Raw genomic sequence first — 27,104 nt, 5'->3', positions numbered from 1 at the left:
CAGTTAAGTACAATTTTCTATAAAGATCTACCTTTGAGTCAAAACCCGGCAGCATCAAATCTGTATTCCTGCATCATATAATTTTATTTTTAAACTTATTAAACTAAAAACAACTGAGAAAAGTACTTTTTCCATCTAATAATGTTTTATTTAACCATGCATATGTAGTAATTATACATAGTTGTTAAAAAGGTTTTCATTAGGGGGGCCTGGGTAGCTCAGTGGTAAAAGACGCTGGCTACCACCCCTGGAGTTCACTAGTTCGAATCCCAGGGTGTGCTGAGTGACTCCAGCCAGGTTTCCTAAGCAACCAAATTGGCCCGGTTGCTAGGGTGGGTAGAGTCACATGGGGTAACCTCCTCGTGGTCGCTATAATGTGGTTCGTTCTCAGTGGGGCGCGTGGTGAGTTGAGCGCAGATGCCGCGGTGGGTGGCGTGAAGCCTCCACACACGCTATGTCTCCATGGCAACGCACTCAACAAGCCACGTGATAAGATGCGCGGGTTGATGGTCTCAGATGCAGAGGCGGCTGGGATTCATCCTCCGCCACCCGGATTGAGGCGAATCACTACGCCACCACAAGGACTTAAAAAGCGCACTGGGAATTGGGCATTCCAAATTGGGAGAAAAAAAAAGGTTTTATTTCACAGAATACGACATCCACAATGGAAAATTAGGGAAAGAAATGTGTGATGCAGCAGTTTCTTTCAGGTTCAAAGCACGTGTTTAATTTTTACAGGCAACATGAAGTGGTGTAGTTCCAAAAATTGACTGTGATAAACCCCTTGGCCTTTAGTTTCATGAAAAAATTATCGGAACAAAATTAACTGGTTATAACCGGTTACCAGCATTTAAAAATAACGTTTTCGCTCCGGAACAATTTAAAATCACTGTGTTCCAGTTTTCGGTTACGTTCTGCTAAACATTTTGTTGGTTTTCGGTTTTCGTTCCTTGAACCGTTTTTAGTCCTTGGCCATAATATAATATTTCTGTTCTAAATTCTTCACTTTCACACGTTCATTTAAGGCTTTCTGATTAAACCCACGAGCCCTTATTTCAAATGAAGGAAGACCTTTGAGATACAGTGTGTATTTGAAAAGGTTTCTCCACAGAAATAGAAAAAGTGAGCATTTCCTCTGTCACTGCGTGTCATAAACACTGCATGTATAAACCCACAATGACCATTAACATTTGCCATTACACAATCATTAAATTAAAGTGAAACCGGAGCACTTTGCACACACCATCGAAATGCCCGTTTATATTTTCGTGGGAGTGTGGCGCAAACCTCCACAGACAGCGCATGCAGCACATCGCTTCATCTCCACACACACTTCAGAAACTGCACTGGGTGTTAATGAATTACGAGAGTGTAAACAGACTAAACAGAGGATTAAATCTGCGCTGTCTTGACGAGATATTAAAGCAAACACAGCCGTTAATGTTAAGCAGATTGGACAAATTCTTCAAAATGTTAGACCTGTGTGACGTCTAAATATACATAAGCTTCATGCTGTCTGTTATAGACATTCAGTAAAGAATATCAAATATTTAAGTTTCATTTTGCATTAAATTACTTTTTTAATGTTTTTATATTGTAATATTTTAAATGTTTAATTACTGTTGCTGAAAGACTTTAAAGCACTGTTTACTCTGTTCTTCATTTAATTACTGGCTCTTGAATAATTCTTTTAAAAGCTTGAAGCAATTTTTACAAAAGAAGCACTGAAGGCCTCATTGTTTTAATTTAAATTGTTAATATATTTGTAATTGTTTTTTGTAAAATAAGTGTTTTATTGCATATTGTATAAGTTAACACAGAACTGTTAATGAAGCTTTTTCTGCTCATTTAGCTTTTTACTTATAATGCGAGAAACAGGCAAAATAAATTTTTGCATACACTGACGCAGAGAACATTTAGTCAAAACCTCTGTAAATTACGTTACTTTATTTAGTACCCTTATGTCCAGGTTTTGTAAATCACTGAAATAAGCATTTTTTCTTCAGAATCGTGAGAAAATCGTGAACTTCATTCTATGCAAAAAAAAAATCACGATTCTCAATTTATCCAGAATCGTACAGCTCAAGTGCACAATAAGTTAGAACAAATACCCACGATCAAATGATTATTTAATAAGTGTGACAGGCCAATTCACAATAGAAATTTCCATGACATTTCCAGGCATGGAAATCCCCATTTTTTAAATTCCCTGATATTTCCTGGTTTTACGTCATCACAAGAACCTTGTGTATTATATACTGTATATTGTTCTGCAATTACTCACCGGCCGATCAAAGACCATGATCTCCCAGAGCACCTCAGCCACATCGGGCAAAGTGTAAGGAGGCAGACAGAAACAGCAAGTGTTGATGAGTTGAGTGACAAGCTGCTGGCCGTGCTGCTCCATTGCCTGACCAATCAGACGCTTCCGCACCTCAAAGTCATCCTCATGCTAAAAGGTAAAAAAAAAACGAAATCGTCTTGATCTGTCACAGAGAGATTGGACAGCAAGATCTGCTTAAGATCTCACAGGAGAGAAAGAGCATACATAGCATCTTTCAAATGGTTGGTCAAGTATGACTGACAGTGCCACTCACATCATTGGTGACCCCAGTGTGAATAAGGTCTCTGATGAATTTCATAACACTGCAGTTGGCATCTCGATGATCCAGGGTGGTGGCAGCGATGGCACACTGGATGATGTGGACGATAATACTGCTGCTTAGCAAAGTGACTGGACTGCGCTGAACAAACCTGGACAAAGAGTACAGGGGTTCATATTCACAGCACAGTTCGGTACTCCGATTCAATTCAAAGTCTTAAAAAAACCTTAACAGCTACCTGGTGGCGAGTCTAAACAGGTCGTCCACTGTGTCAGGGTGATTACGCAGTCCATTAGGCTGCTCTAACAGCTGGAAGGTGGGCATACAGAGGGCCTGCAAGGGTGAGAGTTACAGCACCGTTATCAATTAAATTTGATATCTGGGAAACAAATTTGGGTTTTTAAGCTCCCAGGCTGCTACGATGAGTGCTTTCGAGGATAAACTAATCTCGATTTGACAGTTTCAGGGCTCCACACAATGACTGAAAAACTGCAGTGAATGGTAAAACCAAAATATCAAAAATCAGAGAGAAAATAAAAAGATCTGATTCACAGCGCAGAACTTTTAAGTGAAGTTATGCGCTTCACTGCCTCTAGCTGCTCATTCAAACAGATAAGGGAAATATAACGTGCACTCTACAATAATCTACAACGTATTACAAAATAAACAATTAAAAGTAAACACTGTCATATTTCATCAACACTGCATCATCATCAACAGTTCATCATTAGTGATTAGTGATTAGATTTGGGGCATACATTCTTCTTTGTTCTCACTGTTATATCCATATTCAGATTTTCTCACTGCTAAATGTAACGTAGTCAAACTGTGGTTAGTTACTTTACATTTCAGTCACACTGTCACTTCCAAAGTGAGCAGTTCTTGGCCAGAATAAGTCACAATGTGGTCCAGACTTTGTGCCATCAAGTCTGGCTACATAAGACTTATTTGACTGGAGTGCGTTGGTGTGTGTGTTACCTGTAGCATATCCAACAGGCCTTGTCTGCATCCCTCCTCCATGCCATACTCGTCTACTAGAATGCTGCCCAGGTACAGGAAACAAGAATGAGGGTACACCTGGTACACACCCACCATCTGAAACACAAACACGCACACCTTTAGAGACTTACACCAGCTATATACTCCAAAAACACACACAGATTAGGAAGAGTGTATCTTTAAGACATAAACCCATGGGTAAGACACCTTGTGTGCGACACACACCTGAGTAACAAGTGGCTGTAACAGGGAGGCGGAGCCCTTGCCAACACAACGCACTGCAAACCTCAGGCAGCGACAGCAGCGCTCCACAATCCGGTTATCGCCCTGGTGGGCATTTAATGTTTCAGACAACACCGGCCAGATCTAAACGCAACAAGAAACACAAAGACATCATGAGGGGAGAACAGAAACGATCAACTCTTTAAAAAGGACAGACTGAAGTACTATGTCAATCCGAAGAATGCAGATGAGCATACCTCATGGATGACTTTCTGGCAAGGGTGTGTCTGTCCGTTCTCCACAATGGGGTTTGTGTGTCTAATGGAGCAAAACGAAAAATAATTTTCAACCATTTATGAAAAAAGGAACATTTTGCAGAGCAACTGTGTTTTAATCAGAAATAGTTCACCCAAAAATGCTAATTCTCTCATCTTTTACTCACCCTCATGCCATGCCAGATGTGTCTTCTGCTGAATAAGCCAATATTTTAAGCAAAATACCTCTGCTCTGTTGGTCTATTCAATGAACTGAATGGTTGGCCAGAACTTTGAAGCTCCAAAAAGCATATAAAGGTGTATAAAAGTAGCATAAAAGTAACACACATGACTCCAGTGGTTAAATCCATTTCTTCAGAAGTGATGCGATAGGTGAAGTCCTTTTTTACTATAAATTGTCCTCCCTGCCCAGTAGGTGGCGATATGCACAAAGAATGCGAATCACCACAGCAAAAGAAGAAGAATGTGAAAGTGTAGATTTACAGTAAAAAAGGACTTAAATATTGATCTGTATCTCACCCACACTTATCATACTGCTTCTGAAGATGTCGGTAACGATACCACTGAAATTTCACGGTGCTCGATAACAATTTCGGGGACATATTTAAAAAGTTACATTTCAATGAAAGAATAAATTAAAGTGTTTCTCAATCAAGGATGCATTGCTTAAATATTTTTAAGTAGCGCCCTACTGAAATCTGTTTTATTCTTTACCAAATCATGTTTTCCTTTTTGTGATTATTCTTATTTTCCAGAACTCCATGTTTTGGTGTTTAATTTAATTTCATCATCAAAATGTCTAATCAATTCATTCTTAACTTTTAACAAGTGAAAATAGAACTTTTCAACATGTCATTGCATTTTTTATTTTTTTTGCCAAACTTTTATTCAACAGGAGTCTTGCTTGTGATATATTGCTTAATTATTATTATTTATTATTATCATCATTACAGTGAATATTATATTTTACTATACAGTTGTAATATATTTGTCACAATTTCTTAAATTTCAGGGCTCTAGCTTATATTTGGAAACGTGCTTTTATTATGACATGTATTTTTTGCCTGGATCTTCACTTTCCGGATAAACAGTTTGTAACACGGAGACTTTTAAGTCACATCTGAAATCTCATCTCTTTACACTGAACTCTGTGTCTGACAAATGAAATGTAGAACACAGTTTTGGAGTGTTTGTATATTTTGTGTCTTAGATTACTGGTGTTTGTGTATATGGTCATTTTTAAATGTTATGTTTTAAATTTTATTACAGTGAAGCACTTTAGTCAACTCTGTTGCTTTAAATGCTATATAAGTAAAGTTGAGTTGAGAGATTAAAGCACAAATGCTGTGATTTAATTATATAAATATACTGTATAGTTTACATGTGCTGAGTGGTTCACAGAAAATTAGGTTCACCGTCATCTGATACATCATGTCGTGAATGATTCTCAATGTCTGTGGAGTTTCCAGTGTCTAAGTGGTCGGATTTGTACATTCATTAAAGTATGCATCTCTTCCACACTAAGACTGCAGCTTTTAGTGGTTTAATAATCACACTAGAATATGTCACGAGTTTCATTTGCTTAATTGTCCATTTCAGTGTAGGGTGTAATGGAGTACATGCTCAAAATGAGCATTTTAAAGCTGTCGTGTGTCTGTCATACTGTGTGCTGGTACCGGATTGAGTCGGTGCTCGGTACTACCGGTACTGCAGAAACACTGATATCGTTACATCTTTTTTTATTTTAGTACTGACTTGGTACCGAAGCACCGGTACTTTTGACAACACTACACTGGAGTCGTATGGATTACTTTAATGCTGCGTTTATGTGCTTTTTGGAGCTTCAAAGTTTTGGCCACCATTTACTTGCATTGTATGGACCAGCAGAGCTGAGATATTTTTCTAAAATCTTTGTGTTCAGCAGAAGAAAGAATTTCATACACATCTGGTATGGCATGAGGGTGAGTAAATAATGAGAGAAGTTTCATTTTTGGGTGAACAATCCCTTTAACTTCCTTCCATATTACATAATGTGAAGCATTTCTGAGTGAAAGAGAATAATGTAAAGTGTGGCTTAATTTTATTCATCATGATTTGATTAAATCGTTGGGAATAATATTAAAGGTTAAAATTGTACACGGCTGTTCTGCCTTGGTTATATCCGCAGAAAAACTTTTAAAATACTTTTTTTTTCTTTAGCCAAGAGGAAAAATTTACTTGATTTTTTTTAAACATAATGAAAAAAAGTTGTGCTTGTTCGTAAAACTAGCTTCTAGGGTGATACGAGTGATTTCCAAGGCACTGCTATGTGTTAGTGCATTGGAGTTTCTACGGTGTTTGGGGTTGTTGCTTATTTATACACCAATCAGCCACAACATTAAAACCACCTGCCTAATACTGTGTAGGTCCCCCTCGTGCTGCCAAAACAGCGCCAACCCGCATCTTAGCATTCTGATATGATATTCTTCTCACCACAATTGTACAGAGCGGTTATCTGAGTAACCGTAGACTTTGTCAGTTCGAACCAGTCTGGCCATTCTCTGTTGAGAACTGCCATTCACTGGATGTTTTTTTGTTTTTGGCACCATTCTGAGTGAATTCTAGAGACTGTTGTGTGTGAAGATCCCAGGAGATCAGCAGTTACAGAAATAATCAAACCAGCCCATCTGGCACTGAGATCAAATTTTTTCCCCATTCTGATGGTTGATGTGAACATTAACTGAAGCTCCTGACCCATATCTGCATGATTTTATGCACTGCTGTCACACGATTGGCTGATTACATAATTACATGGATGATTGTTGGTGCCAGATGGGCTGGTTTGAGTATTTCTGTAAGTGCTGATCTCCTGGGATTTTCACACACAACAGTCTCTAGAATTCACTCAGAATGGTGCCAAAAACATCCAGTGAGCGGCAGTTCTGCAGATGGAAATTCCTTGTTGATGAGAGAGGTCAACAGAGAAAGGCCAGACTGGTTCGAACTAACAAAGTCTACGGTAACTCAGATAACCGCTCTGTACAATTGTGGTGAGAAGAATATAATCTCAGAATGCTATTCTGACATGCGGGTTGGTGCTGTTTTGGTGGCACGAGGGGGACCTACACAATATTAGGCAGGTGGTTTTAATGTTGTGGCTGATCGGTGTACATAATAAGTTTATCTATAATATTCTCATCCATTCCATAAATCTAAGTGTATGGCACCACTTAGTATTTGTGGATTGAACTGTCTGAATCTTGATGAGGTAGAGGTCTGGAGACATTATCTATCATGGTGAGGTTGTTGAGAGTCCAACCTGAAGATAACAGCCAGTCTGTCCAACCACACGGTAGGGTCTGATGACTTTCCACTACTGGAGTCCTGAGCCAGCAGCTGAACACAGACACAACACACATGCTGTCTTTATTAAGTTCAGCACAGACAGTAAAGTATACAGAACAGACATGTATCTAACCTTTTTCAGTGCCATGACCTGAACGGCACACAGATCATTCAAACACTCTGCAATCTTCTCCAAGGGGAGGCGGGCCAAAACCAGCGCTGTGCCTGAAATAAATCAATCACACCACTTAAACCAAATCAGCCATGCCCAAGTAGAACACTACTCAAAGCTGAAGTGTAATTTTTTCCATGTAAAAATACATCTATCCCAGCTTTATATGCAGAGACAGCAAAGTAATCCGTTCGTAGGTTTTTTCTCTGTAGCGCTATCAAACATTGCTCTGTTTCAGCATTCCAACCAGCTTGACATAACATTGGATCACCCAATGGCGTGAGTTTGGGAGGTATGTTGAAAATTAATCTTTCTGTTTATTGGTGCAAAAATTACATCACCATTAACAAAAAGCTAAACATAATTAACACAGATTTGTGTATTGTATAGGGACAAAGAACCTCTCAGCAGGCCGACAGCAGCGTCTGTGGATAGGGCGAAAGAGTCCAGAGCGCGGGCAATGTCCAGCAGGCCCTGGAAGTGCTGTGCCATGTGGTCTCGACACACCGAGCAGATGTTGTGAATGGCTTTAGCTGCCGCAGACGCCAACGATTTCTCTCTCAAACCCTTCATCAGGAAGTTCAAAACAGGATCTGCCAGCCAAACACAGATGTCATTAATCCACACACAGAAAAATAAAACATTCGATTCTGAAGTGTTAGAAATCATACGGTCAAAGCCTGGCTTCCAGTAATGAACTGGAATTATTTTTTTTTTTTTCCATCAGTAGTTACCTAACATGCAAGGGTTCCGGTCGATCACTTCACTCATCTCTCCGACCAGCTCAATGCTGGTGTAGCGGACAGCAATGTGGACCGTCTCAGGAAGCAACACTATCTGCTCCAGCACTTCCATCAGAGTTGGATTATTCTCACTGTGAACCAGCAGAGGGAGACGTTTCAGCATTACAAACAATGAGCTTCATATATTATAGAACTCCCAGCAAGCACAACTGTTCTATTGGAGAAAAATAACAAGAGGTTCTAATTGGTTGAGAGTTTCACACATTCCATAACATTGAGAAATATATTAAAAAAAAAAGCAAACATATGGACACGAAAATACAGAAACGTGTATCTATTCATAAACTATTTGTACTCTCACCTACAACCTTTGGAGGAAATCAAAAAGTCAAATTTGACTAGTGAAAGTAAGCGTTTTGTTTCGAATATTAGAATGAAGAAGCTGACTGAAAGTGATACTCACGGATCTACGCTCTTTGCAATGGCAGCCATGATGAACAGAACAGCCTCAGTTACTTCCCATGGGGGATTTCCCTCCTTCAGAGTCGAATACAGCTGACAAGAAAATGCAAACGGTTTAAATAAAGAAGATCTTATAATAGCATGGTAGAATGTTCCATCTCATTTCATGGCCAGCTGCTAAAGGTGTTTTATTTCTGCAAACCTAGATTACTCAATTACTTCATTACTCAGGACTTTTTCCTCAAATCACTTTCACTCTACCTGTGAGAAACACTCCATAGAGCCCACAAGGAAGATGACGTCTTTCACAAGATCAGACACTCTCATCCTGAATTCCCCGAAATCATCTGTGTCCTCTGGGACTCCTTCCTGTACAAGCAGTATTACAGATAAGAAAATAGTTTTCTATTGTGCACAAAAGGATTCCACAAAAGCAGTAAATCTTTTGGGGAAGTGGACTATAATAATGACAGGACAACATGTATGGCATGAAAAACAGCACATGAATCAATGAAAGAAACAAATGAATAATCTGAATGAGGGGAAGGATGCTCACATGATCTGGGTCGAGCTGGCAGTGGCGGGCAAGACTGTGCAGAAGTCTCTGTATATACGGTCTGAAAACTCTGTGCAGCGCTGCATCGTTCATTTTATAAAGATGCTCTCCCAGGCGGTACCAGAAGTTGAATGAGATTTCAACCACCTGATGAAGGACAGAGATACCAAGATACCAAGTCAAGCGAATGGTTAACAAAAAAACAGGCTTGTTTTGGGGCAATTCTGCCGAAACCTGTCAAGAAAATGTCTTGGTCCGATTTTAATCAAATAAGAAATTTTATTTTGCATATAGCAAATGATTAATCAGTTAAGAGTTTTTAAAATCAATTAATAGATCTTTAAAAAGCTTTTTTAGCCTTTCCTTACTATGACGTGCACAGACATAGAGGCTACAAGAGTGTAAAATTATTAAAATGACAGATGATGGACACATTTCCATATAGCCACACTTTTCTTTTCATGCAAATTCGCCTGTCAAAGTTCACCAAACTTCAACTCCGCACAAAATCCACGATGGGGAATTTTTTTGCCACCGGAAGTCCGTCATGCAAAATTCACATTCACACCGATTCCCATTGAGATGACTGTATTGCGCCTGTGGAATTACGCTGTGCGAAGGTAAATGTGCCTGCGCCTTATACTCTAGAACCAAGTTGTTCTTACTGTAGAAACCTCCAGCGCCGGCCACAGAGGAACATGGAGACATAAAAAAAAATATTGACATCAATTTCACTGTGTAACAATTTTTTTTATTTTTTTTTGTTCCTGGGTAGTAAGTGTTTTACCTAATTGCTTATGCCTCAAAAGTATAGAAAATGGCTATTATTCCCCACGAACTTTGCTTTTGTGATCAGGACAGTGATATTTTGAAATTTACCTATTTCCAATGAGAAAACGGGCGAATGTGTCTTTTCGTTCACATATAGTCAGAAAAAAACAATATATGAATCCAAATTAACATGTATTTATACTAAAGTAATATTCAAAGCCGTGCTGGTCCATAATGGTAACAAGTACCCGTCTCTTCCCCTGGCTCACTCGGTGCACCTCAAAGAGGATTACAACAGCATCAAGACCTTGCTGGACGCCTTGAAGTATGATGAGTATGGCTGGGAGGTCATAGGAGACTTCAAAATGGTGGCATTCCTGATGGGTCTCCAAGGCGGTTTTACCAAGCTTCACTGCTATCTTTGCCTTTGGGACAGCAGGGACACCAAGGCGCACTACCACAGGCGGGACTGGCCACAGCGGACCGAGTTCTCTGTGGGTAGGAACAACGTCAAGTGGGAGCCACTGGTCGACCCCCCCGGAAGGTGCTGAAGCCACCACTGCACATCAAATTCGGCCTTATGAAACAATTTGTCAGAGCTCTAGATAAGGAGTCGGCAGCCTTCAAGTACCTTCAAGACTTCTTCCCTAGGTCAAAGCCAGTGTCTTCGTTGGACCACAGATAAAGAAGGATTTTGGATTCATATGTTGTTGTTTTTTCTGACTTTACGTGAACGAAAAGACACAAATTCACCCATTTTCTCATTGGAAAAAGGGCAATTTCAAAATATCACTGTCCTGGTCAGAAAAGCAAAGTTTGTGGGGAATAATAGCCATTTTCTATACTTTGAGGTTGTAAGCATTTAGGAAATAACACTTACTCCCCAGGAACAAAAATTGTGTTACATAGTGTTTTTTGCCGATAGCTGGTAGTTCCAAAAAGAAACTATCGGCACCGATATATCGGCCTACCTCTAAGTCTCACATTATAGTACCCTTGGTACATTCATTTTCATTGATATTAATTTTAAAAATTACTGTACAGCAGCATCTTTTTTTTTTATCATCATATTAAGGTAATTAAAATCATCTTTGAAAACAATGGGAATAGTAAAAGCAAAATGTTCAGACGGGTTTCGGTAATGAGAATTAGGGGGTAAAATGTGCTTAAGTGTCCTGAAAATAATGTCACAATGCAAAAACATTCATGGTCCTAAATGTAGGCTTAATTTTCTTCATTGAAAATAAAGAATTTATTTTTAAAGAAAATAAATTTTTTGTACAGATATGGGGTTAAATATGACTAGGAAATTTTTCTTGACAGGTTTCAATCTTTAAAAGGATTAAGTTCACCCAAAATAGAAAATTCTCTCATCATTTACGCACCCACATGCCATCCCAGATGTGTATGACTGTTTTCTATTGAATACAAATTAAGATTTTTTTTAAGAATATTTCAGCTCTGTAGGTCCATACAATACAAGTGAATGGGTGCCAACTTTTTGAAGCTTCAAAAAGCACATACAGCCATCATAAAAGACTCCAGATTAATTAATGTCTTCTAAAGCGAAACGCTGGGTGTGTAAGAAATAGATCAACATTTAAATTGTTTTTAAATAAAAATTCACAAGGGTCAAGTACATGCTGCTTCTTGCATGACTTAAGCGCAAAGGCAAGTTCACACAAGAACTGATGTGTGAAATGCGAAACAATACGGAAGCACAGTGTTGTTTACAACAGAGGAGCATAGATATTCATACATACAGTGGTGTGAAAAAGTGTTTGCCCCTTCCTGATTTCTTATTTTTTTGCATGTTTGTCACACTTAAAGGTTTCAGATCATCAAACAAGTTTAAATATTAGTCAAAGATAACACAAGTAAACACAAAATGCAGTTTTTAAATGAAAGTGATTGCCCCCTAAACCTAATAACTGGTTGGGCCACCCTTAGCAGCAACAACTGCAATCAAGTGTTTGCGATAACTTGCAATGAGTCTTTTACAGCGCTGTGGAGGAATTCTGGCCCACTCATCTTTGCAGAATTGTTGTAATTCAGCCACATTGGAGGGTTTGAGAGCATGAACTGCCTTTTTAAGGTCATGCCACAGCATCTCAATAGGATTCAGGTCAGGACTTTGACTAGGCCACTCCAAAGTCTTCATTTTGTTTTTCTTCAGCCATTCAGAGGTGGACTTGCTGGTGTGTTTTGGATCATTGTCCTGCTGCAGAACCCAAGTTTGCTTCAGCTTGAGGTCACGAACAGATGGCCGGAAATTCTCCTTCAGGATTTTTTGGTAGACAGCAGAATTCATGGTTCCATTTATCACAGCAAGTCTTCCAGGTCCTGAAGCAGCAAAACAGCCCCAGACCATCACACTACCACCACCATATTTTACTGTTGGTATGATGTTCTTTTTCTGAAATGCGGTGTTACTTTTATGCCAGATGTAATGGGACACACACCTTCCAAAAAGTTCAACTTTTGTCTCGTCAGTCCACAGAGTATTTTCCCAAAAGTCTTGGGGATCATCAAGATGTTTTCTGGCAAAAATGAGACGAGCCTTAATGTTCTTTTTGCTCAGCAGTGGTTTTCGCCTTGGAACTCTGCCATGCAGGCCATTTTTGCCCAGTCTCTTTCTTATGGTGGAGTCATGAACACTGACCTTAACTGAGGCAAGTGAGGCCTGCAGTTCTTTGGATGTTGTTGTGGGGTCTTTTGTGACCTCTTGGATGAGTCATCGCTGCGCTCTTGGGGTAATTTTGGTCGGCCGGCCACTCCTGGGAAGGTTCACCACTGTTCCATGTTTTCGCCATTTGTGGATAATGGCTCTCACTGTGGTTCTCTGGAGTCCCAAAGCTTTAGAAATGGCTTTATAACCTTTTACAGACTGATAGATCTCAATTACTTTCTTTCTCATTTGTTCCTGAATTTCTTTGGATCTCGGCATGATGTCCAGCTTTTGAAGATCTTTTGGTCTACTTCACTTTGTCAGGTAGGTCCTATTTAAGTGATTTCTTGATTGAGAACAGGTGTGGCACTAATCAGGCCTGGGTGTGGCTAGAGAAATTGAACTCAGGTGTGATAAACCACAGTTATTATGTTTTAACAGGTGGGGCAAACACTTTTTCACACAGGGCCATGTAGGTTTGGATTTTGTTTTCCCTTAATAATAACAACCTTCATTTAAAAACTGCATTTTGTGTTTACTTGTGTTATCTTTGACTAATATTTAAACTTGTTTGATGATCTGAAACATTTAAGTGTGACATGCAAAAAAATAAGAAATCAGGAAGGGGGCAAACACTTTTTCACACCATTGTATATGCCTCATTCGTTGGGTTTGGATATGTCAACTGCAGCGCCATCTTGGAACGGTCAACAAGGAGAGCTGTTTAAATCGGTATGCTTGCTCAGACCGCTGTATAAACTGCTTTTGTGTGGAAACAGTCAAGCAGTCCATAGGAACAGCTGCTAATAAGGTATCTACGTATGAATATCTATGCAGGGGCGGCTTTTGCGCCTATGTCACACACGAGAGAGTTTGAATTCCACCCTCATCAACAAGATGGCCGGGAGTGAACATTTAGCAAAAAAAAGTTTTTAAATATAAATCTATTTCTTACACACACCAAGAGTTTCGCTTCAGAAGACATTAATTAATCCAGTGATGTCTGGATTACTTTTATGCTGCCTTTATATGCTTTTTGGAGCTTCACAAAGTTGGCACCCATTCACTTGCATTGTATGGACCTACAGAGCTCAAATTTTCTTCTAAAAATCTTAATTTGTGCTCTGAAGAAAGACATACACATCTGGAACGGCATGAGGGTGAGTAAATGACGAGAGAATTTTCATTTTTAGGTGAACAACGCCTCTTAGGTCAGTATGTGACTGGCTCTGTGCGTTCGATTCTTTATTGGATATATTGGAATATATTTTGAAAACTTTATACATTGGAAACTGTATATATATATTAGAAATTGTTTGTAATATCATATATTAAACTACTGATTTACATGGCAGGTTAATTGTGATTTTTTTAGCAAACCATCAAGTCAAATTCCTTGTAGATACAACTTACTTGGTCAAAACCATCAAAGACAAATTTTAGATTTATGTATGTCAATTACTTTGTTACTTTAACAGTCCACACCTCATACTTCCACACATGTTTGAGTGTGTGTGCATGACACTCACCTCGTACTGGGGATGTCCGGCACAGATAAGTAGCAGTTCTAGTGTGCGCAGATCACCCATGCCCTGCCCAGGAGTCCGTACTGTCATCTCCAAAAACGTCTCGCACAATTCAGTAAAGATCCTGCAGTAATTTAGCACCCTGTGGCAAAGAGAGAAAGTAAGAAATGCAGTTTACAATATGCTCCACATACATAAGCACAAATCAATGGCTCTATCTCAAAACCAAGTGAGCTACCTAGAGAGGTAGAATTTTAAGACAAGAATGCTCCCGGCAGAAAGGTAGATCCTGTTCCGTGATTATGCTGCCTTCCTTCCTACAACGCACTGCGATGGATCTTTACTGATCTCGTTCAAAATGACGAACAGAGAAATGTTTATAAATGTACACAGAATTCATTCAATAATGAAAAATATTAAAACAAATAGTTCAACCTAATTAAAAAAGTACTATTTTACCCACTATTTGTGTGCTATGTATTTTCATGCTTGGAGTATTGCGACACTAGCTTAGCAACATGCTAACACAGAACTCTATTGAAACTAAATGAAAGTCAAGTCGCCGACGAAGAGCGTTTTAAATCAGTCACTTATGAGGTTCCATTTCATTTAGGATGCTGCCTTAGAAGGCAGTAGACCCCAAGGCAACTCAATTGGTTTTGGAACAGAGCCATTGTGTTTGATGTCTACATGAACTTCATACTTTGAAAATGAACCGTGTTTTACGTACTTGTCGAGATCCTCTCGGGCTACAGCCATATGGTAGGCAGTTTCTAAAGTGAGGACCCCTTGGAAGAGTTGCATGGCCAGAGGCATGTGTGTGGCCACATTCTCTATCGCATATAGCGCTGAACACACGCAATCTGATGCCGCCTCATGCAGGTTTGTGGATGTCTCATCTCTCTGCTACAATGATGTTGGGAAAAAATAGTTTATAAAACAGCAAGAGAACATGAGAATCTCTGATCACATATGCCTAGGATCTCACCAGCACTTGGAAGAGTATCATCAGCAGTTGATTGCTGGCCATGAAGTTGTTGTCCAGCACTCCCAAATTAAACCAGCTTCCCAAACAGCGGAACACCTTGATGAGCATCTTCTCATCGTTCCCGGACTTCTCTGCACAAGACACCTGGTCAAGGAAACAGAGCAGCAATAGCCAAGCTTATTTTAGAATCATAAACAATTCATTTAAATATTTATGCGCAGTCTAAATATAGATACCTCATACTGATTTGTATAGATCCAATTATTAACAAAAAAAGTGTTTTTGTAACACATGCTGGCCATAAAGATCAAATATCCATTTTTTTTGCCATTTCACTGACAGCAGCAGAGGAGAAATGACATGAAATATTAGTGAGAAAAGGGGGGGAATTACTCCCACATGAGCAACAATGATCAATGTGTCTGAAGCACACTATATGTGCTGACCACAAAGCCATGGTTCTGACAGACTGGATACATATTTTTTATTGAGAATGCAAAGTAGATAATTACTGAAAAATCTATAAATTGTTTAGCATATAGAACGGAAGTCCATACCAGAAGAGTGACCACTGTGGTAGAGTAGTAGGCCAGATCCTCGATGATCTCTGTCCGTCGATTGGCTCCAATCCTCAGAGAACGGCTGTGCACCTCCTCTGGCAGAACGGTGAGGATCTCAATCAGGAAAAGCATGGAGGAAATGTCATTACTGTATCTGGAGGAAGCAAGGCAGAGAGTAAGAGTTACAGATAAGGAAAACATTGACAAAACGAAAATGAAGGAACATAACGCAAGTACAACGGATTGTATTTGTACTTGAAAAGTGGACTCTTACTTTTCTATCAGGGTGTGAACACAGCCTTTCCATGATGCCATCTGAAGAGCCAGATCAGCGATTGCCAACGCAAGCTGAGAGAGAAGAGAGAGAGAGTCAATGACTTTTAGAACATCACTGCCACATTCTTAATTGCTCACTATGTAGCATCGGAGCGTGTTCGAGATGCACAGTTCTTGTCAATGCCTCACACAGCATGTCCAAAATGTGGTCAATAGTGCCAGCTGCTTGAGGTCATCATCACTGAATTGCATTTTTATTTTGCAAACCCAAAACACAAATCCAATTCAAGTAATTCATGCATCACAGGTAGGGTTGAGAATTGCAAGGAACTGAAAAATTCTAGTACCGATTCCAATTCTGTTTTTGAAGCACGCAAACCAGACAAAAACAATTATTTTTAAATATTGTATTTTAATGTTTATTATTATTATAGTACAAAAAAAAAAAAAAACTGTTACAAATGTGAATCTTCAGCTACACACATCAAGAACAACTAGTCAGCAATAATACTGATCACGAGCAACCAACTATTTTTTGAGTTCCAGACTAATGAGTCTTTTGACCGAATCGTATAAATGAACCAGTTCATAAGAAGAATTTGATTTATTTTTTATTATTATTTTCTCCCCTTTTCTCCCCAATTAGGAATGCTAAATTCCCAATGCGCTCTAAGTCCTCGTGGTGGCATAGCCACCGCGTCTGAGACAGTCAATCTGCGCATCTTATCACGTGGCTTGTTGAGCGCGTAACCGCGGAGACATAGCGTGTGTGGAGGCTCCTTTCACAGTCAACTGAACTGACTGGAAAATACTTGTAGGACATTGCCATTTCTGCAACCCTTGGAAATCGTTGGCTTGTGCCTTTCCAGTAGTCAGCAAGGTCCAGGGAAGTTGAGAGGGCCTCATTTCGGACACAATGTTGATATGCAGCCCACTCCTCACTGAGCTCTGGAGATGGGCTCTTCAGAGCCCACAGAGTACCATAGGCCTCAACATACCTCTCCATCGCAAGTGCCTGTCTGGGATCAAACACTCTGATCATCTTGTAGATCTCTCTGGCAGGATGGACATCCCAGTGCTTTGAAAATTTTTCAAATGCAATGTGAAATCCATCATGAAGGTGATCAAGTACATCCCTCTTCTGTTGCATGGTCATTTGGTTCAGCAGCTCATCAGTTTGGCCCCAAAGCCATGGGTTTTGGCTGTTCCATTAACTAAGTAGGAACCAAGATCCTCCATAGTGTTATAAGCAGAGACTGCTGTGGGAGAGTGGGTGCCCTCAAGCACCCTCAGAGATGTAACTAGTTTGCCACACCCCTCAGTGATGAAGGTCAGCTTCACCTGCAGGGCCTCTAGCTTGTCATTTGTATCAAGCAGTTCAAGGATGTTTCTAACTGCCTGAGCAGAGGAATTCTCAGCCATGAAAAAACTCCTTGTAGAGATGGACATGGTCAGCATGGTACTGAACTGATTCGAACCAGCTATTCCATCTTGTATTTCCCAGCTCAGGAGGTACCTTGGGCTTCACAGCCTCCTTCACTGTCAAAAAGCACAGCCATCTCCTCTTTCTTGCAGGTTTTTTGAAGAAAGCAGATTTCACCCACATCACTAAGGCTGTGAGATCGCTGAAGTATTTGTAGTGTTGCCAGGTCTCTTCCACCAAATTGATGACAAGGCACAAGCAGGTTGCATGACTAGTGTGGAGAGACTGCAGCACTGCCTGAGAAAATGATGAAAAGTTGCAGCTCTCCATGAAGATCACATCGGTTATAAAGTATTTGCCTTCAGTACCTGTTGAATTAAATAGAAAATAAATAGGAAAATTACTTATAATACTTCTTCCAAATAGATAATGTGCCTTAGGTGTTAATATTAGAAATGCCATTGTTAAACCTACAATCGAGTTACTACAATAAAAGCCAATGCTAATTTAATAAACTCTCACCTATTACAACGTTGAAGACACGCCGATCTCGGTTGTCTGAGGTTTCATCGACAACAATGAAGATTTCCTTTCCACAGATCTCTTGCAGCACTTTTTGCATGTGTTGGTCAAAGACGCACGGCAGGTGAATCTGTCTCAGGCTTCTTTCGTTTTCTGGGAGTGCGCCTCCCTGTTTGCAATGCTTCACAAAAAAGGGACGCATCATCTTCATTTTCTCAAGTGGTATGTCCGTCTCCGCACATATTGCGACAAAATCCTCTACAAACTCACATCTAGCATCTATTGATGATGAGGTAGCTTCGACAGAAACCTGGAGGGCTGAGCTACTGGTAGTTGATTTCACCTTGTTCTTGAGATGGACTCTCGATTTTAGATGGTCACTGCACGTATCTTTACGAGTCCAGTCAATAGTGTGTTGGCAAAACTTACAGAAAAGCTGTTGGCCAGAATCATAGTAGTCATTGGGATATTGTTCCGACCAGTACTTGGCAGTTAATTGTGTGTTTCTTAATTTTTTAGATGCGGTTGTCTTACCGGAGGCAAGTCGTTTAGACATGTTTCTTATCAATGATGGTAATTCACGTGCGAACGTGAATATTCGAGACATGGTTACTAGGCAACATTGACTCATTTGGCCATATTTTAGCAGGATTCAAAAGTCTCTGACTGGTTATGTTTGCGAGTATTTTACACTACCGTGAGTTATGTGAAACACTTGGTTTGGAATACCTACACAGAAAAATATGCAAACTCCACGAGATTCCGCGTTTATAAGAAAATTCCGTTTTTATGTATAGATTCCGCGATTCCGTCCGTGTTTTCCGCAACGTGGAAACCACAGGGCCCTATTAATAGAATAAAATGTCATAAAATTACACACACATATATATATATATATATATATATATATATATATAAATAAATGTGACCAATTCTAAATTAGAACTAGTTCTCAATTCATTACCCTAATGACGACTGGGTAAAAATATAAATTTTATGATGCGCCGCAATCTTCATTGTAGCGATCCCGATTCTTAAATCAATCACCTAGATCGATCTTTTACTCTATGTGGCAACTTTCTATAATGAAAGTAAATCATATGTCATTAAATAAGGTCTCTTTTAATACCCTTTCTGTTCTTTACAGTCAATTATTGATTAAAAGCAACAACAACAACAAAAACATTTAATTGTAATCACACATGTATGTGCTAAAGGAGCTGTGCATGTCCTCTCTCGTTATATGCGCTCACTGGCTGATGCCAATAGTCTTAAAGAGACAGTAGCGAATTAACAAGTGTTCTACATATCAATGTAAATACTTGAAAATAATAAAAATTATGCAAGTAAACAAACATGTAATCAAAATATAGACATTTATTGATGGAATAGACTGAATTTGGAAAAAATTTCAAAAGCTAAAATGTGACCAGTATGATCAAAAACAAAGTTTTCAAAATGCACCTAGAATTGAAGGTCCCTTTATAATTAAGAGCATTAGCTTAGAGAAAATGTCTTTCATATGCAAGCAAAAAGGACACTGTAACAGAAATACACCCATATGAATTGATATCGAATCGGAAATGAATTGGGAAACCTGTATCAATAACTAGCCCTACTAATGATTTGAATGCTGACTAAGTTTAGCGACCAGACCCCTGGTTCTGTAATCAGAGAAAAGCGCGTGCCTGATGTTACCTGTGTGACAATGATGGGAGACAGGTCTTTGAGGTTCTGTATGTGTGACAGGAGCGAGTCTCTCAGTGCAGTGTGGGTCTCGGGGGGAAGCTCATAGAACGACGTCTGGATCTTCATCTTCATGGTCTGGGCTGCAAAGTAACAGGATTCCACGTCCTGCTTCAGCTGCAGGAGCTGATCCGAGATCTCCCATGCGTACATCTGCAGGGTTCAACACAGGAGAAGTTCACTAAGCAGATGCCTCTGTCAGTTTTTCCATGTTAAGCTCTAATTAGGTATACATTTATGGCATATGCTTGCATCAAGATAAACATTTTGCCAGTATGCGTGTTCCCTGGAAATGGAAACCACAATCTTGTTGCTGCTAGCAACACGCTCTACCACACTGAGAAAAACAAAAAATGTTGGATTTACTTAAATTATATGCATAGAATTTTTGCATCATGCTTTAAGTAAATTCAACTTGTGGTCATTTTATGTCAGCACAACTAGAAAACCTTTCTTAGATATACACAAAATGTATCAAAACTTTATTTAATGTATGTCACAAGAATAAGATTGAGCAACTAATAGCAAGTTGTTTCAAATTCACATTTATATCACTGTTTCTACTTAATTACTTGGCGCTAAAGAAAATAATAAGAGGTCAGGCATTAAACTGGATTCCCCAAAGAAGTGCAAAGAAAGCTGCACTTCGGCTATGCATATTCACATGCACAACGATAAATTACATGGACTGAACAGGATTCAAGTTGACCATTTATGGAACACTAATCACCCTAATAGTGACTTTACACGAAACAACTGGCCTATTTACAATAAAACAACATAATTATAAAAATAACAAAAATTTCCATTAATTCTTAATAACAACTAATTAAATGCTCACATAAGTTCCTCTTGACCAAACAAACATGCTTAAATTATTCAAGCGCAAAGGCTTATGGGTATTGCCCACAACCTCAGTTCTGTACTTGTTTGAGTTAGTAGCACTTAAAATGTTAATTTTATGGATTTGTAAGCCAAAGAAGTTCAAGGAACTCACAATTATTTAATTTATGTAACTCTAAGTTAACATTAAAATTTATATTTTGTGTTGTACACAAATAAAACTTCAGCTAAAAATGTTATAAATATGTACATTTCTGAGCAGAAGTTATTTCTTTTTATACGTTATGGTGGAGCCAACAAATCGTTTTGTTTTTTTGCAGTGCAATTGAGTTACAGGTGGAGAAAAGCACTCTCCCTCAACATACCACCTGTACAGTAGACTAGTGATAAACTGACATATGGCCGAGGCTAATAAATCAGCTGATATTTCGTCGTTTTAAATTTATCGGCCAATTGGCCGGTTCCAAAGTCTACCGACACCCCTGTGAACGGATAATGCACAATTTCTGTTTTGAAGTCTTTTTTGTGAATTGAGTAAATATTGTGTCAAAAAGTTCACTTAATCCAATCACACTCACCAAATCACATATTTGTCCCTCGTTATATCAGCCACCCCACTCTAGTTATCCTCTATACTATAGTATCAGCATTGACCACTGAAATGCCTATAATTGGTCGACCAATACAGTAGCCGTTGTTATTCCTCAAAGGGGAATTATTATTTTAATTATGTTCCTTGAGGTTCACTTATAACAACAGTAAAAATTTTGCACAAAAAGTCACATATTTGTAAAACATGATCATTTCCCACCCTCATTCTGACCCTCTGTCAGAAAAGCTCTGTTTTGGTGCTACTTCTCCTTTAAGACCTGCAAGTAAACACCCACTGTTATGACTGGCTCTTTGCACTTGACTGACCTGCTCTCTCCTCGCATACTCACTGCTCACCGCTACAGAGCGGGCTACAGAAGTGCTATACGGTAAAGAAGGCATTGATGTGTTATTGTGGAGGCGGTCAAATGCAAATGTCTACCTCAGTGAGACATCACGACGTGGAGTAAGTAGAGGACGAGTCATTTTTGGCAGCTCGGTTTCAACAAATGCTCTTTCTGCAGTGAGGAGGAAGTTTTGAGTTCTGAAACTTACAGTATACTTTTTAAGAGTACAATGAACTTATATGTCAAAAGATCAAGGAAAATTTGATTCCTCATGTTGTGACCCGTTTAAAGCAGGATGTGGTAGGTTACTGTAGGCTACCAGGTTGGATTAGTTGTATTTTGCATAAACAAGGAAAAGCAGCAACACAATAACAGCAGACATGTCACACTAAGACAAACATTACTCATGCAAATAGACTGAAAACAAACAAGCACTCTTTGTGTGTTCAGTGCCATAATGCATAACCTCAAGGGACACACAAGTGTCAAGCTGACCAGTGTATGAGGACATATAGACCACTACAGAATAGCCAGTTTGAGTTGTATTGTGAACCTACACACACTGACCTCATAACCTGCTAAGTTAGTTGGATGGACTTAGCCAGGCAAGTTGGCCAGGTAATATAAACCAGCTAAAATGTACTATATTTACTTTCAATATTAAAAGACCACCATGCTGTACGACACACTTCTGCGAAGAAACCTGCCTTACCAGATCTCACCCACTGCAATGCATGAGGTTTGTAGTGCTAATATCTTCCTTATCAACAATCTGACAGTCTGCTGAAGAGGAACTACGTGGAGAACCAAGTAACCCAACGCAGAAAGGCGGAAACTGTAAACTTCTGGTAGTTTTAAGAGGAATTACTCAGCGTCTTTCTGATTTGGGCACCTGTATTGCCCAAAATGCTGTCTAGGTTGGCAGGTCATTAGGTTTTGAGACACAGTCATGACGATGGCCCCATACGCGGCGAATCTTGCGCGGTGTTATTATGTTTATAAAGGCTACTTCCGCTAAACTAGCTGACTGAATTCACCCAGGACTTGATTTATCAACCAAAACCACAGACCGCCTGGATGGATTTAGCAGCGGTTGCAAAACAGACCCCCACGGCGGTCCAAACACATGTGACCACCTCGTCTACTTCTCTGCAGCTGCTGTTGCTGATTTAAAACGTCTCAATCCTTCCACAACGGACACATTATATTCTGCATTGCAAATAGAAAAAGCTCATTCGTGAGTAAGGAGTGCTGTGGCGCAGCAGGCCCGCTCCGGGTCGCTCTTATACGCACCGATCTCTGCAGCTCTCCTAGCCAGACCGAGGCGCGCTCCTTGCCGGCAGGGTCCGGGTCGTGATACAGCGCCTGTACGGCCTGGTAAACCATCGGCAGGGAGGGTTTCCCGCCTTCCATGGCGCGCTTCTGTTCCGTGATGGTTGATGATAAGTGAGTGTGTATGACGGGGTTTGCGCTTCTCGGAAGGTTGCAGACGCGCAGGTTGGATGTTTATTCGGCCCTCGCGTTCTCCGTTCTGGCCGCCATCTCGAGCAGACACAGGGCGCTCCTCCTGTGTGTCCGTCAAACAAGTCCGTGTGGAAACCGAGAGACGGGAACTATAATGAGTCCGGGCCAGAGTTATTTTTTATCATAATAACATACTATTCGGACGATTCCTCGAAAGAAGTCAAATGAGGGATTGCATAGGTTTAAATGTATTTAAATATTTTTGATTTCGGTTTCACTAGTCATGGTCCAATAACGTGAGTAAATTCATTAGAAACACACCCACTGCTACATTCATACATACGCGTCTCTCTGGAAATGTTCTCATTTGAGTGCCATGTGTGATCTCACGACTTTCCTAAATTGTATTGATACATTTATTTATTACATACATTGCAAGTAAATAGAAACAAGTGAAGGTAAAATGATGCGTTCTGAAGCAATGGAGCTTTCATTACAAATATAGTGAAAATGGATTCATAACTGGAAGCGTCAGTTCAGAGTTCTCGGTTCATTTTACTTCCATCTGGTGGTCAGGAACACAAAACGTCTCAGTTACGTACATAACCTCGGTTCCATGTGACAAGGGAACGAGACATTGCGTTTATTAGTATGGCACTTTTCATACCACTGTCACCTTAAGGTGATTCGCTTTTGTTTTCCTCTTTTGTAAGTCGCTTTGGATAAAAGCGTCTGCCAAATGAATAAATGTAAATGTGTGCTTTCTTACACAGCCTAGTTGAAACCTCTCTACAGTAACGCCAATATTCTAATGTTGGCTATGGTGTTTGAGCCAGTGTTGCCAACTATTTCTTTTGGGAAGTTGCCAAAGGCTCACTGAAATGTTGCTAAAAGTAGCTAAATCACGTGATGACGTCATTTATTACGTAAGACGTCAAATGTATATATGTAAATGAATTGGCGTAAAGATCAATGGCCATTCTTTAAAGGTGTGGAATTTTTTATTATTATTATTATTATTATTGAACTAATGATTTAACAATTAGTAATTAACTACTAATCATTTAACTATCACTACTTGAACTTGTCAAACATTCATACAGTGGGTGATTTATGTTTTATTTATTTTGTTTTGTAATTAAACTGCATTATTGAACAATGACAAAGTCCAAAATGATCCTAGCAGTAGCAACCAGGGGTAAGCAGCATAGTGTTGGGGATGTTTTTTTAATTATTTATTTTTAAACATGGATCTATATGCCTTATAATGCCTCACGTGGAGCTGTTTTGGAGATGTAAAAAAAAAAAATATATATATATATATATATATATATATATATATATTATTATTATTATTATTATTATATATATATATATATATATATATATATATATATATATATATATATATATATATATATATATATATATATATATTTTTTTTTTTTTTTTTTTTTTTTTTTTTTTTTACATATCTGTTGTGTGATGCTGGACCATCAGTGTGTATTACTTGTGCCAGTGTTACTATGTCACAATGATTTTTTACAGTGACACCTCATCTGTTCATATCACATATCTCTGTACTTTATTATAGATCAGGGGTTCATTTCCATTCTCTTTCACCCTGCTAGATTATTTCTCAATGCTCTTCTATTGCTGTAGGCTGACTTTTCTTCTCTAAACAGTCTTTCCATTTGTAGAACATCCATTTGCACGTAGGTCCAACTCCTGATGGCATGAAGTTCAATCATAACTTGAAACGAAGGGGGATGCTAGAACACTGATAAAAATTAGACATTATTCACGATAGAGCTGATGTTTTTTGTGTCACCAGATGTGGAAGAATGTCGCTAAAACAGACTACAAAAGTCACTAAAATTGTCGCTAGTCACTAGATGGCTCTTTTACTCACTAAGGGGGTCAAAAAGTCGCTAAATCTGGTGACAAAGTCACTAAGTTGGCAACACTAGTTTGAGCCCCACCTGTTTTAGCGCGAAACTGTCCACAATAAAAACAGGTGCACAAGTACCATTTCCTCAGTATTTCTAACTGAGAACAAGGAGCGCATCGGTTGTGCCTCAAGAACTCTGAGTCTTTTAGTGCGGCTAGCGTTTGCAATGTCCCGTTCCCTTCGTCTCAGAGAATCGAGACATTCCCTCACGACTGAGTACACTTGACATTGCATTTATTAACGCATATGGGGAACAGAATCCCATCATGCCGCACTACACAACATAACCTCCCAGAAAGGAAGCATGATGCTGCAGTCTCTTGGGATGGCGTCCGACATGAGTATGCCACAGTGAGGAGGGGAGCACTCAGAATGAATACATGAACTATAGTGATATAGTATGAATTAACTCCATCATGAACCCAGTCGGGAAGGGAGTTTATTTATAATGTAAGTGCTTGTGACTTATGGTAAATTACAATGGCCTGAATACAGGCAGTTGTGTAAAAAGATGGGGAGATCGTCCTTATAGGGAGGAGCATAAGTATATATATTTGGCCAATGAATAGCAAGCGCTCTAAACAGAGAGGACTTGTGAAGAGAGAGATGTTACGTCTAGGTTGTAAAACCTTGCAAATGTGTTTTGAGAAGACCATCCTGCTGCAAAACATATGTCTTGTAAGGACACACCATTCATCCATGCCCATGATGAGGCTATGCCTCTAGTTGAGAGTGCTTTAACACCAATTGGGCAAGTCTTACCCTGCAACCCGTAAGCCAGGGCAATTGCATCGACAATCCAGTGAGAAAGTCTTTGCTTGGAGACGGACATTCCTTTCATGCATCCTCCATAGCATATAAAGAGCTGATCAGACAGTCTGTACTGGCGTGGATGCTCAACAGATGTGTGTAGCGCCCGCACAGGGCATAACAAATACAATGATTGTTCCTCATCCGAATTAAATGGAGAAGGAAAGAAGGCCTGAAGGTGAACTACCTGCGCTCTGAAGGGCATGGTTAGAACCTTAGGCACATAGCCTTTTTTGGGTTTGACAGTGGCTTTTGAAAGACCAGGGCCAAACTCCAGACATGAATTGTCGTTTGATTGTGCATCCAGGTCACCGACCCGTTTTACTGAGGCCAGACCCAGCAGTAGTACGGTCTTAACAGAGAGCACGTGCAAATCATTAGAGTCCAAAGGCTCGAAGGGGGCCCTGCGAGAGCTTTTAGGACTAAAGTTAAGTCCCAAGTTGGGACTGTAGCCAGCCGAGGTGGGTTTAATCATCTTGCTCCTTTAAGGAACTTTATGATTAAATCATGCTTGCCTATAGTGGCGCCGGCTTCATGTGCGTGATACGCAGATATAGTCGCCACATACACTCTGAGCATTGACGGAGTGAGTCCTGCATCTAATTGCTCTTGAAGGGCAGTTTACTGGATCTTTGCCATGTGAGAGACACCAATCAGCAAACGCATTCCATTTTAGCACATAGAGGCGTCTTGTGGAAGGCGCACTGGCCTGTAAAATGGTATTCATGACTGAATGCATCAGTTCTGGCGCGTTTAGTGCGCTCCATTCAGGGGCCACACATGCAGGTTCCAAAGCTTGGGCAGGAGATGCCAGATTGTACCTCTCCTCAGCGGTATTTCCCATGGCGAGCTGTACATCATTTCCGGAAACTATGGCTGGTTGGGCCATTACGGCGCAACCAATAGAATCATTTCCTTGTCCTCTCGGACTTTGCATATGACAGAGTGAATCAGGCACACCGGGGGAAATACATATTTGCATTTCGCCAGCCATTTGTGTGCCATTGTGTCTGCTCTCAGCGGGGCTTAGGACTTCGAGTACCAGAGGGGACAGTGGGTATTTCCCACTGAGGCAAATAGATTGATTTCTGCTTTGACGAATATTTCCCAAATCCTCAGTACAGTTTGAGGATGAAGTCTCCATTCACCCGTTATCCTTGGCGTGACAATGGGTCTGCGCCGTAATTCAAGTGGTCTGGGACATATGTCGCTCTCAGGGAGAGGAGATAACGCTCGCTCCATAGGAGGAGGCGATGTATCAG

The 27,104-nt window shown here is 39.8% G+C and overlaps 1 protein-coding gene across 1 annotated transcript in view; it reads right to left on the bottom strand.

Moving 5' to 3' along the window:
• Positions 1–23,208, bottom strand: part of tnpo3 (transportin 3) — a 28,693-nt gene extending 5,485 nt beyond the window's left edge. The window contains exons 1-20 of the mRNA XM_051690509.1: positions 22,911–23,208; positions 19,789–19,989; positions 16,144–16,217; positions 15,867–16,023; positions 15,310–15,453; positions 15,052–15,227; positions 14,325–14,463; positions 9,357–9,503; positions 9,062–9,169; positions 8,802–8,893; positions 8,330–8,469; positions 7,997–8,188; positions 7,557–7,648; positions 7,398–7,474; positions 4,082–4,142; positions 3,828–3,968; positions 3,582–3,698; positions 2,842–2,936; positions 2,598–2,754; positions 2,285–2,452 (exon numbers count right to left, since the gene is read on the bottom strand). Of these exons, the coding sequence (XP_051546469.1) occupies positions 2,285–2,452; positions 2,598–2,754; positions 2,842–2,936; positions 3,582–3,698; positions 3,828–3,968; positions 4,082–4,142; positions 7,398–7,474; positions 7,557–7,648; positions 7,997–8,188; positions 8,330–8,469; positions 8,802–8,893; positions 9,062–9,169; positions 9,357–9,503; positions 14,325–14,463; positions 15,052–15,227; positions 15,310–15,453; positions 15,867–16,023; positions 16,144–16,217; positions 19,789–19,989; positions 22,911–23,030 (2,598 nt within the window). The 5' untranslated portion in view covers positions 23,031–23,208. The remainder of the gene's footprint in view (positions 1–2,284; positions 2,453–2,597; positions 2,755–2,841; positions 2,937–3,581; positions 3,699–3,827; positions 3,969–4,081; positions 4,143–7,397; positions 7,475–7,556; positions 7,649–7,996; positions 8,189–8,329; positions 8,470–8,801; positions 8,894–9,061; positions 9,170–9,356; positions 9,504–14,324; positions 14,464–15,051; positions 15,228–15,309; positions 15,454–15,866; positions 16,024–16,143; positions 16,218–19,788; positions 19,990–22,910) is intronic.
• Between the last annotated feature and the right edge of the window lie 3,896 nt (positions 23,209–27,104).

Source organism: Myxocyprinus asiaticus, chromosome 47 (assembly GCF_019703515.2).
Source record: "Myxocyprinus asiaticus isolate MX2 ecotype Aquarium Trade chromosome 47, UBuf_Myxa_2, whole genome shotgun sequence".
In the NCBI taxonomy this organism is placed as follows: domain Eukaryota; kingdom Metazoa; phylum Chordata; class Actinopteri; order Cypriniformes; family Catostomidae; genus Myxocyprinus; species Myxocyprinus asiaticus.
This window is presented reverse-complemented; position numbering and strand designations above follow the sequence as displayed.